General features: G+C 38.6%; 1 protein-coding gene across 1 annotated transcript; it reads left to right on the top strand.

The window, feature by feature from the left end:
• Window positions 1-511: 511 nt before the first annotated feature.
• nicn1 (nicolin 1) lies at window positions 512-4,962 on the top strand. Its single transcript, XM_033966339.2, has 6 exons — window positions 512-655; window positions 1,939-2,118; window positions 3,289-3,402; window positions 3,788-3,856; window positions 3,926-4,030; window positions 4,594-4,962. Exons 1-6 carry the CDS (start codon window positions 512-514, stop codon window positions 4,633-4,635), a joined length of 654 nt encoding a protein of 217 aa, XP_033822230.2. The 3' UTR covers window positions 4,636-4,962.
• Window positions 4,963-11,112: the final 6,150 nt, after the last annotated feature.

The following is an 11,112-nucleotide window of genomic DNA, read 5'->3' as shown; positions in this document are numbered from 1 at the left end:
AAATCTGTCACTGGAGAAAAAGTTGTAAGAGTTGCTGTTGCGTCTTTAATCCTACAACTTTTTGTCCAGTGACAGATTAAACTTTTGGTTTTATAATTGTATTTATGGCAATAACGATACAGGGAATTGAACAAACACGAGATATGAAGGTTTAATTTCATTCTATCCACAGTTTTGCACCTCCCACTGGGCGACGTCATGTACAGAGTGTAGTTCATCTGCAACTGAAAACAACAGGTTGAGTTCACGTTTTACAATTTGATTATGTCAGAATTTTAGAGTCTGTGTAACTCTATAAAATATTCTGTTCTATATCCATCTGTATCTATTTAATTTGGGGGAAAAAAGCCCTGAAAAATCCGTCTTATGTCTTAAAATACTTACAATTCACAATAATAATAATTAAAAACCCTCACAAGATGAAGATGCCCCCTGGAGGTGATAACACACACTGTACATAACCTGAAAATACAAAATAAATCTCACTCTCACGTCTTTGCCCTCAGTAAAGATGAGCGTCAGCGCTGACTCGGAGCCCGTGTCCTGCACCGTGAAGCCCCCGGTGTTTCTGCAGCTCGGAGACGCCAAAACCGACACAGTGAAGTCCGGAGTCTGCATCGTGGACGTTACTCTTCCCTTTGGAAAATCTGTAAATGTGAGTGTGAACACGAAAAACTCAGAAAGACGAGAACCAATCGTGAAACGTGAAGTGAGCGCAAGGATCGACAGGGAAGATTCGACTGATTAATCGACAAACGCGATCACACAACCCATTACTGACCTCTGATGTATGTATTTAGTACTTTTCCTGTGTATTTTATAAAGTATTTAGCTGAACAGAAGCAGAGGGCTGTACTTTTGAGATGATTCAGCCCAATCCACTTTATTTAAACGGCACATTTCACAAACAAATCCAGTTTCCAAAGTGCTGCACAAATACATTAAAAATAAAAACAACTAATTAAATAAATCAACATTTAGACTAGAAACAATCAGCAAAATTAAAATAATAAATATGTATATAAAAGCAATAAAACAATTACTAATAAAATCAAATAAAACAAGCAAATAAAATCAATAAAAGACAGAGGATCATACGACTCAGAGTTAAAAGCCACAGAGTAAAAGTGGATCTAAGACGAGACTTAAAACTCTTAAAACATTTGGACCAGACACAGAAAAGTCTCCGTCTCCTCTGGTTTTAAGTCTCGTCTTAGGCCCCACGAGCTGGAGCTGGACCTCGGACCTCAGTGTGTGCGATAAATCTGGATGAGGTCTGAGATGTGATCAGGGGCCAGTCCATTCAAAGCTTTAAAAACAAACAATAAAACCTTAAAATCGATTCTAAAATGAACAGGGAGCCAGTGCAAAGACACAAGAACTGGAGCGACGTGTTCATGTTTTTTATTTTAAAGTTAAAAGTCGGGCAGCGGCGTTTTGGACCAACTGCGAGTGATAAAGTGCGTTCAGAGCTGCACTTGTTTTTTTCCACTCTCATAAAATTAGTTTAAATGACATTTGCTTTGAAAAAATATGTTTAAATCCTCCCAGTAAACAGTGGGACGTATATCAAACTGTGCGTCCTAATTAGAGGTTTGGCTTCATTGTGTTTGCTTAAATTTAAATAGGCTACTCGCTGACCTACTTTTTGTATTTATTTATTTATTTTCCTTTTGAATATGTGTTTTCGTTTTTCCCTGTAGCTCGAGGCTTTAAGCTTCAAAGACGGAGCCACAGGAAAGTTGAGGGATAATAGGATTATTCCTGCCAAACATTTGGGTGGTGTGTTTACGGATTATTTCTGACAATTGAAAGGCTCATTATTTATCATAGTGTCGTGTTTTTATTATGAAATGTGCAGCGTTTTTGTTACAGTTTACACCTAAAGATACTGATTTTATTTACGTTTGCGTCGCTTTTATTTATTTATTTTCTCAGATTGAGGAGATCAGCTTTAAGAACTTCTACACCGCCTACGTGACGGTGCGTCTGTTGAGAAAGATCCCGGGACAGGAGGCTGCGGCGAAGTGGACCACGGCTCTGAGGGACCTGGCTCTGATGGAAAACCCCCACACAGAAGGAGGGTCTCAGGACTACAGCTCCATCCACAGGGCGCAGGTGGTTACTGCACGACACGCTCCCATGCGGCGCTTTAAGTCACGAGGTTTATGTCTGTGTAAAAGCAGATTATGGATTATGACTCCGGACTGGTGCAGCGTTTAGGACCGTCCTCACTAAAACTTTAACATTATTATTTTAGCGTTATTATTATTAGCAACGAAAGAAGAAAACACATCGAGTTTGTAAAGCACAATTAGTCCACAAAGTGTTAAGACATAAAAATCACAATACAACAAATCCAAACATAAATAATCATCGTAAAATAAACATTAAAAGGAGAAAAGTGCAGAATAAACCCCCTTCAGTCACAGATAAACAGAACAGAGTCTGGATTTAAACATCGTCAAAGTCGAGGCCTGAGTCACATCTACAGAGAGAGAGAGAGACAGAGACAGAGAGAGAGAGAGAGACAGAGAGAGACAGAGAGACAGAGAGAGACAGAGAGAGAGAGAGAGAGAGAGAGAGAGAGAGAGAGAGAGACAGAGAGAGAGACAGAGAGACAGAGAGAGAGAGAGAGAGAGAGACAGAGAGACAGAGAGAGACAGAGAGACAGAGAGAGACAGAGAGAGACAGAGAGAGACAGAGAGAGAGAGAGACAGAGAGAGAGAGAGAGACAGAGAGAGACAGAGAGAGAGAGAGACAGAGACAGAGATTTAAACTGAACAAAACACAAACACTGATTCAACAGGTTTAGTCCTGGTTTAGTCCTGGTTTAGTCCCGGTTCAGTCCCGGTTTAGTCCCGGTATAGTCCCGGTTTGGTCCTGGTTCAGTCCCGGTTCAGTCCCGGTTCAGTCCCGGTTTAGTCCCGGTTTAGTCCCGGTTTGGTCCCTGTTTGGTCCCTGTTTAATCCTGGTTTAGTTCTGGTTTAGTCCTGGTTTAGTCCTGGTTTAGTCCTGGTTTAGTCCTGTGGGATGGTTCATGTGGCTCGTTGGTGTCAGTTTCTGATATAAAATCTAAATATTAAACTTTAAAGTTGTAAATATTATACAACATTGACACATTTGGTCTGTGTTTTAATAAAAGACGAGTTTATGAATCTTTAATCACATGACCTCATGTTACAGTAACAATCTTATTAATCTTATCAATATTTAAAGACAAATATCAGTTTAGTTTCAGTCTTCCTAAAGTTCATAATGTGATGATTTTGTCTTGGTCTTTTCCAGATGCAGGTTGTGCCTGATCATGTGATGTCTGTGAGATTCATCCTGAGGCAGCCGTCCTCCGCCTGGATGAACTTTAACCTCCAAGAAATCAAAATATTCCGCCATTTGGAGCCAGTGAGTGTCACACAAAGTTACACTGAACAGAAGAGATTGTGTTTGTGTCGGTTGTGCTCATGTGTGTTTGGTTTGTTCTGGACATAATGATGTTTCCATGACGATCGTTAACACAAACCTCTCCATCTGAACAAACACTCACCTGTGACCAAATGTAAAGAAGATGAACAGTTTTTATGTCGTAGTGTCACAAACCACAGCTGCTGGAAACTTAATCTGAATATGGAAACTTTGTGAACTCAGTCCTTTTTCAAAAACGCTTCAGAACTTGTGTATTTTCTTGTATATTTCTTTCAAAAACAGTTGATAGAATTAAAGAGCCTCTGAAACATCACATGAACATCACTGTTTTATGAGACGGTTAAAGTTTGTGTTTACGACTCAGGATCCAGAGAAGGAAGTTTCTGACCTGCTGTCGGACTTGACCCTGGTGAACTTTCGCCCGGATTTAGAGGTGCACTTTGTGTTCTGAGGATATTTATTTATTTAAATCTTCTTTCTATAGTTTGACTTTGTCTTTTAGGGCCTCCCAGATCCGTCGACTGTGTCCTCGAGTATTCAGCAGATGTGGGCTCTCACAGAGGTGATGCAAACGAACCAGACGACGGCTTCGATTGGACGATTTGACGTAAGAGTCTCCAGGTTATAAACTTATGGAATGATCTTTTAATATAGTAAAGTTTAAAAGTATTTCACGTGTCTGAATCTGTGTAAAACATCCACAAATGAAGTGTGAATGTCAAATTAAGCACATTATTATTACTATTTTTATTTTTGCCTGTAAATATCAAAACAGTTTCCAGGTTTTCCAGAAGAACATTATTATTATTATTATGTTTTTTGTTTCATATTTTTATTGATGTGTGAACAAGTATTACAATATACTGTCATTTAAAACAGCAAATGCACACACACCTTTTTAATTTTTATTTAACAAGAACTAGAACTTTTAAAAAAAACAACAAAATAATGATGATGATAATACAAAAATAAATAAATTAAATAGTCACACAAATCTTGACTGTAAATAAAAAACATATAAATCATTAATAATAATAATAATAAAAATAGTAAATAAAGTTTCACACAAAAAATTAAAAAAGGGGTGGGGATACATTATATTTTATTATTATTATTATTATTATTATTATTATAGTATTATTTTTGACTAGTTTTTTTCTGTTTCCACAGGTCGATGGATGTTATGACGTTAACCTTCTGTCAGTGCCATGAAATAAATGAAGTTTATTTAAATTATCCAGGAGCTCGTTAGATTTTCCTTAAACACTGGACTTAAAAATGTGTCGTAGATAAAACTTTATTCATTCACTCTGAAGTTCAATTAAATATTTGCTTAAATGACATGAGTAAATATACTTTTATAATCTTGCAACATGTGAATGCAATTTAGTTTTTATGATTAAATGTTCTGATAATGAAGCAGTAACTATGACGTACTTTTCATATTGGTTTATTTATGTATTTATATTATATTAATTATTCTATGTAACGTCTTAAATCGGTGATAAACTGAAACATGAATGTACATCTGAATAAATCAAGAAAATGAAAATGTAACTGTTGTGTTTTTGTTCAACACTTGGTGGCGATAGTGCTTCAGTTTTTAGTCGTGTGGATTTAAATACTGGAGGAGAGTTGCAGACTGAAGTACAGGAAGAGCTCGAATTTTTTATATAAACGACACGTCAAAATGTTCAATATCTGAAATAAAACGTGTGTTGAACATAAAGACGCAGGGATCAGTGTCACCTGTGCACATCACTCTAGTGTTTATTATTTATTTATTTATGTATTTATATTTATTAATTTTTTATTTTATTTTATTTCATTTCATGTATTTATTTATTTCATTTTTTATTTATTTAATTTTATTTATTTATTTTATTTTATTTTATTTCATTTTATTTATTTTATCATTTCATTTCATTTCATTTATTTATTTATTTATTTAATTTCATTTATTTATTAATTTTATTTTATTTTATTTATTTATTTATTTATTTATTTATTTATTTATTTATGTATTTATATTTATTTATTTATTCATTCATTTTAATTTATTTATTTATGTATTTATTTTATTTTATTTCATTTATTTATTTATTTATTTATTTGATTGGGACAATGCTGATGAACATGATACAACATAAACACTCTGGGTTTTTGTGCATGTTGGTGTTTGGCGACTAAACAGTGAATTATTTAACTATTTCACTTGTTTTTTTTCTCTTTTTTGTGATGATTTAGCACATCTCAAATCCACATTGTCGAACATTTGTTAGATTTTCTTTCACTTTTAATGATTTACTTTAATACAGAGATGAACTGATGCTGATGTGGCGTTACGAGCTGGAGACAGAAGTAAATAAGTTACAATAATCTAAAAAAATAAGGTTTAAACTGGAAAAATGAATGAAACAAACTAAACTAAAGCAGAAGGCACAGGTTCACTTTGGTTTATTTTAAGTTGCATAAAGCTCGAGTTAGAACAAAACTGTTATAATTTCATTCACTTTAACAGTTTGGCTCTTTGTGTTCACACCGACGGGAGCGTGCGACCGACGGGAGCGCGCGATCGACCGCCGCTGCACGACTAAACGACATTTATAACTTCATAAATAAATAATAAATAACTGACTTTACTTCACCTAAACGTTAGAACTGACTTTCATAAAACACCCGTCTTACTTCGCTTCATGGACGACACCAAAGACTGTGGGGAAACCTTTATACTTTTTGCTCCACTGCCCCCTGCTGGCTGCTCCACAAACTCCACCTCACTGTTTTAGGAAGAAAACATTTATCATTTTAAATCAGGGCTGTCCAAACTACGGCCCAGGGGCTAAATGCGGCCCTCCGATCAATTTTTGTGAGCCCTCATGCGTCCGAAATTGATCAAGAAGGTTTTTTTTTACTACAAATTGAAGATTTTATACCTGTATAACCTGAATGAAATCACACTACAATGTGACACAGACCTAAAAATAATCTTCCAAGTCTGATTAATGGCACAATGTCTCTGTCAAACCCGTGTTAAATGCACCGTTTGCAGCAGCATCTCCAGCAGCAGAACATGGTTTGATGTTTGCAGGAGCCTTTTATCCTGTTCCTCTAACTGGACTAAACTACTGTTAATTAATAGGGGTATTTAAAAAACAGCCTTAGCTCTTTAAAACTCAAACCTCCATAAAACCCCATGAACCCATAACCCACATCAACATTATACATATTAAAATACATAAACCCTAAAACCAAACCCCAAATATACTTAAAACCCATAAACCATTTAAAACTGCCCGACATGTCTCCCCTACACCTCCCCCGCCTCGGTCCCGCCCCGGAACCTTTTTAAGGGACCTCGTTTCCCTGGGGATCTCTTTGACACCTGGACACAAGGACAAGGAGGTGGTAAGTTACAACATTTTTAAAACACTTTCACTAAAAACACTTCAAATTACAGAACACAAACACTTAAAAACATTCTCAAACAAACATTGCACTAAAATTGCACATGTCCAATGTATTAATTAGCTGTTAATTTTGTCCTTTTGTCCTCTTTCCCACGTGCCACTGTGCCACCAGATCTAAAACTGGGTAAAAGCAGACAAATTAAATATTTTGAAATCCTTTTGTGCAATTCTTTTTTTTTTTTACCGTGCAAATAATGTTTAAAGTGCTGTGTGCTATTACAGTGTACGTGCGATTTAAAGTGCGTATAGTGAAAGGTGCTGTTAATCTAGTAACAAACTTGGCGGTTTGTTCCAGGTCCTCCCGTGTTTTAAATGTTGACAGAATGTGGACTTGTCTGAGCAGAAGTGTCGCAGATTGAGACGATCCAGGAGCAGAAAAGAAGCGACTCGCGGCTGGATTGAAAGAGAATTCTCAGGACTGGATGTGTAAACAGTGAGGGCAGGGCAGGTTTCCCTCTGTGGGTTTGTCAGAGTTTCTCAGAGTTAAACGACTGCAGAATCGTCGCCCTCGTCTGGTGAGAAAATGTTAATGGACTGAGTTATAAGACTGAGCGTGTGACTTTAGAACAGCAGGGACACGGTTTGTTGTCCAAACTGTCCATTTCCCCCTAAACCTTCCAGTATAAATTAACAATCAGGATCAAGTGTTTCCAGACGGTTCTGTCATTACCTGATCTCGTCCAGAGGTGACATCCCACACATCGGCTTTAATCCCCAGGACGTGCATTTTAATAGGACTTGATCTTTGACGTTGCATCACTCTCAACGTTGAGTGATGAACAATTCCTCCGAAGCTTCAACTCCACGTCATGAATCGTTTATTTAGACGAGCGTGTGACAGACGTGTCAGAGTCGTTTTTCTAACAGGTGTCAGGACGTCCACCGTGAACAGAATGTACTGTTTATGTAGGATAACGCAAAGGAAACTGTATTTATCCTCGAACTTTGAGCTGGACAAACCGATCTGAATCAAACCTGTCGTGTCAAATGTTCTGCACAAAATAAATGACGAGAACTTATAAGAGCTGCACATGTTTATGACCAAAGGTTTTCACAACAACATCGTGCACTGACTTTACAAAAGCGGTAAAAAAAAACCCGTCTAAGAGCTGATAAAAGCTCAGAGGGATGAGAGGTGAAATGTCTCGATGAGTCACAGTCCACACTCCAAAACAACCTCAAAAACCATCTCCTCCTCAGCGGTAAAGAAGCAGAAATAACACCGGCCACGTTGACGTCTAGACATTCATTCGAAGCCAATAAAAGTGTTTGAATCCTGGCGTAATGTATCTGAGCCTCACGCCGCAGCTGCCTCCACGAGTCGAGCGCCCAGTCTGTTTGAAAGGGCGACGTCAAAGAAGAGAGGAGGCTGCTGAGGCGTCGCACGGACAGCGGGGGGAGCCAAAACGAGGAAAACGCAGCCAACTTTAAAAAAAATGAACCGGTTTATGAAAATATCCAGAGTGAAAACATCTGAGGCGGCACAATCTATAAGGAAACGTAAAGAGCCACAGTCAAAGAGCGCGTTTTACAAAATCAGCAGAAATGTGAAGTCCGTGTCTGTCAGAAATGTGTTTACAGACGGAAAACGCACAATCCTGCAAAAGTTCACAATGACACAACCTCAGACAGATGCAGAGGAGTGAAACGAGACGCAAAAAAAACTGCAGTTATAGCTACAGTAGGTAAAAGAAGGCAGTGGTTCTGTGGTGGCGTTCATCTAAATCGAAGGTTTGAGGGTTTTATTCCAGCTGTAACTGACGAACACTGACTTTGGATCGTTGGGCAAGACACGCCGCTTTTTCTGACGACGAATGTGGCGTCTGAGAAGGACTGAAGTTTCCCGAAGCTTCTGAATCCTTAAAGTGATTTCCTAAACATAATCACAGCTGTTTACATCCAGAAATAGAAATAGAAATGGGAAAAATCTGCAAAAAGACAGATTTATTCATGGATGAATGAAGTTTTTGATGTAAAGTTGAACTGCAGTGAAGCTTCTCCTCGTGCTTCATCTGCTTCACCCCGCTCCACTCACCTGTACTTACCCCAAAGCCCCACCTTAAGACTGACTGAATATCTTTTATGCTAATGTTATTTGCTTTACCCAGACATTTTGTTGCTTTTCAGATCCATCTTTGTTTCCCAACAGCCCAGATCAGATATTTATTATCTGCCTCCTCAGAAGAATCTGCCTACGAGCTCTGGAGAAGAGAGAGAAGAATAGGAGGGGAGCTAAATTACGTTTTGGCAGGTGTTATCCATTTCGGAGATGTATGGATGTCCAAGGACAACAGCGCCGGCAGGGTAAACACTGGCACGTATGAGGCGGGTAAGTAAAGCACAACAAACAACGTCATCAGGAAACAGACGTAAACAGGGACGAGGTGGAGAGTGGGAGGATGAACGGGGAGGAACACATCCAGGTTTACCTCATAGAACTATTAAAACAGGCCAGAACATGAAGACGTTTACAGAGTCTGGTCCAAACGACGGGAAACAGACGATATAAATAAACTCGTCAGATAAACAGCTGGAAAATGATCGTGCTGAGACGCTGCTATTTTAAAATTCATCGCACTTTGTTTTATGAAACGACTGAAAAATCATTAATGAACCGCCGTGTTTTTAATCCGGGGTTTTGTGCAGGTAAATACACACCAAAAAAAAGATCCAATTATTGGGTTATCTGATTATTATCGGTCAAACAAATGCGCCCGATGTGGATCTTTGTTACAGAAGGTGAAGTCAGAACAACCTAAAAACAGAACAGGTGTGGAGGGATAATGTTGGACTTTTTATCTGTGGCGTTTGTGGCTTCATAAACAAACACTCTGCTCTAAACAAGAATATATTTCCATTAATTGGTTTGTCAAACTACATCTGTGTGATTAATTGGAGCTATTCCCCGTGCGAGCGTCATCATTATTTCCAGCCCGTTATAAACCGAGCGTTTGCATGTTCTGCTCTTTCTGTTTCAGTGTTTCCTTTAAGCTGCAGTGATTCTTAGTTGTATTTTGCCGGAAACTATTAATTGGACCTTTGTGTTATTGAAGAGTTTGATTAATTGGAGTTAAATCGTGGAATAGAGGAGCTGTCATGGTTCATTTATTGTGTGTTTTTTTGTCCTGTTTCATGTGACGTGTGTGCCGACCCTCACGAGATCCGTCGCTGTTGTTTTGTTTGTTTTATTAAATTAATTATAGCGCCACGTTCTGAGCTGCCTACTGTATGTTTTGCTAAGAGAACTAGATAAAGGTCGATCAAAAATGCACATTCAGTCCAATCCTTTAGAGTAACTGGCAGCAAAATGTGGATTTAGCAGCTTTAATATCTAGTCTTTGGTTTCCTCTGACCTGCTGCTGTCTGTCCGGTCTAAAAGGAAATTAAATTCTAATATTTAGGTGAGTTAATGTAAGTTATTTGTTCTAAATGTCGTCGTCCAGAGGTGTAGCTGTGGCCAATCGCACGCTCCCCTGTCTGTGGTGATGAGTCTCTGCGCAAAAACAAGAAAAACTGACCAAATACTTTGAACTTAACTTTAAAAAAACAGACGGAGATGAGCAAAACTGTGCCAGAAGATACACTGAGGATCTGGTAGCGTGTGGAGAAATCCTCAGTCCCTTTGTGCTCCAGAGGTTGCAGCTTGATTGCTGATTGGCTGCAGGTGTGTAGTGGGCGGTGCCAGAATCTCTATGGACACAGACACAGAAAAGAGGAGGGAGACAGCACAACGTCCTTCACCAAATGTACCGTTCACACTACCCGCCCGATGAAGAGTGCACCTCCTTTGTGCCGAAATGGGACATGGAGTGAACTTCAACCTCTGTCTGTGGTTGTCCTCAGTGAACTCGTGCCCATTCTTCCGAAATGAAATGAGATCTTGAGATTTGTACCGAACAAAAGTGGGCGTTCCCAATGGAGACTCAAACAGAAGCGTGCATCATGAACAAGGCGATCACGTGATGAGATCTCATCCAGAGCAGGTGACATCAGAGGTTCACTCTCATCCAGCACTTATAAGCAGTTTGAATTTGCAGCGCCACTCGTGGTTGTTGTCGGTGTTTATAGGAGTTGGTGAGTTAGTAAGTTTGTCAGTTAGTGAGATGGTGAGTTAGTTAATCAGTGAGTTATTAGGTAGGTGTATTAGATAGTTGGTTGGTCAGTTAGTGAGTTGGTGAGTAATAAGTAGGTGAGTAAGTTGGTAGTGAGTTACTGTTAC

Source organism: Periophthalmus magnuspinnatus, chromosome 5 (assembly GCF_009829125.3).
Source record: "Periophthalmus magnuspinnatus isolate fPerMag1 chromosome 5, fPerMag1.2.pri, whole genome shotgun sequence".
Lineage (NCBI taxonomy): Eukaryota > Metazoa > Chordata > Actinopteri > Gobiiformes > Gobiidae > Periophthalmus > Periophthalmus magnuspinnatus.
This window is presented reverse-complemented; position numbering and strand designations above follow the sequence as displayed.

Excerpts from the sequence above, each read along its gene's own strand:
- nicn1 (XM_033966339.2), top strand. The coding sequence starts at position 512 with ATGAGCGTCAGCGCTGACTCGGAGCCCGTGTCCTGCACCGTGAAGCCC. Across the intron at positions 656-1,938 it reads CCTTTGGAAAATCTGTAAAT|ATTGAGGAGATCAGCTTTAA; the intron begins GTGAGTGTGAAC and ends TTATTTTCTCAG. Across the intron at positions 4,031-4,593 it reads CTTCGATTGGACGATTTGAC|GTCGATGGATGTTATGACGT; the intron begins GTAAGAGTCTCC and ends CTGTTTCCACAG.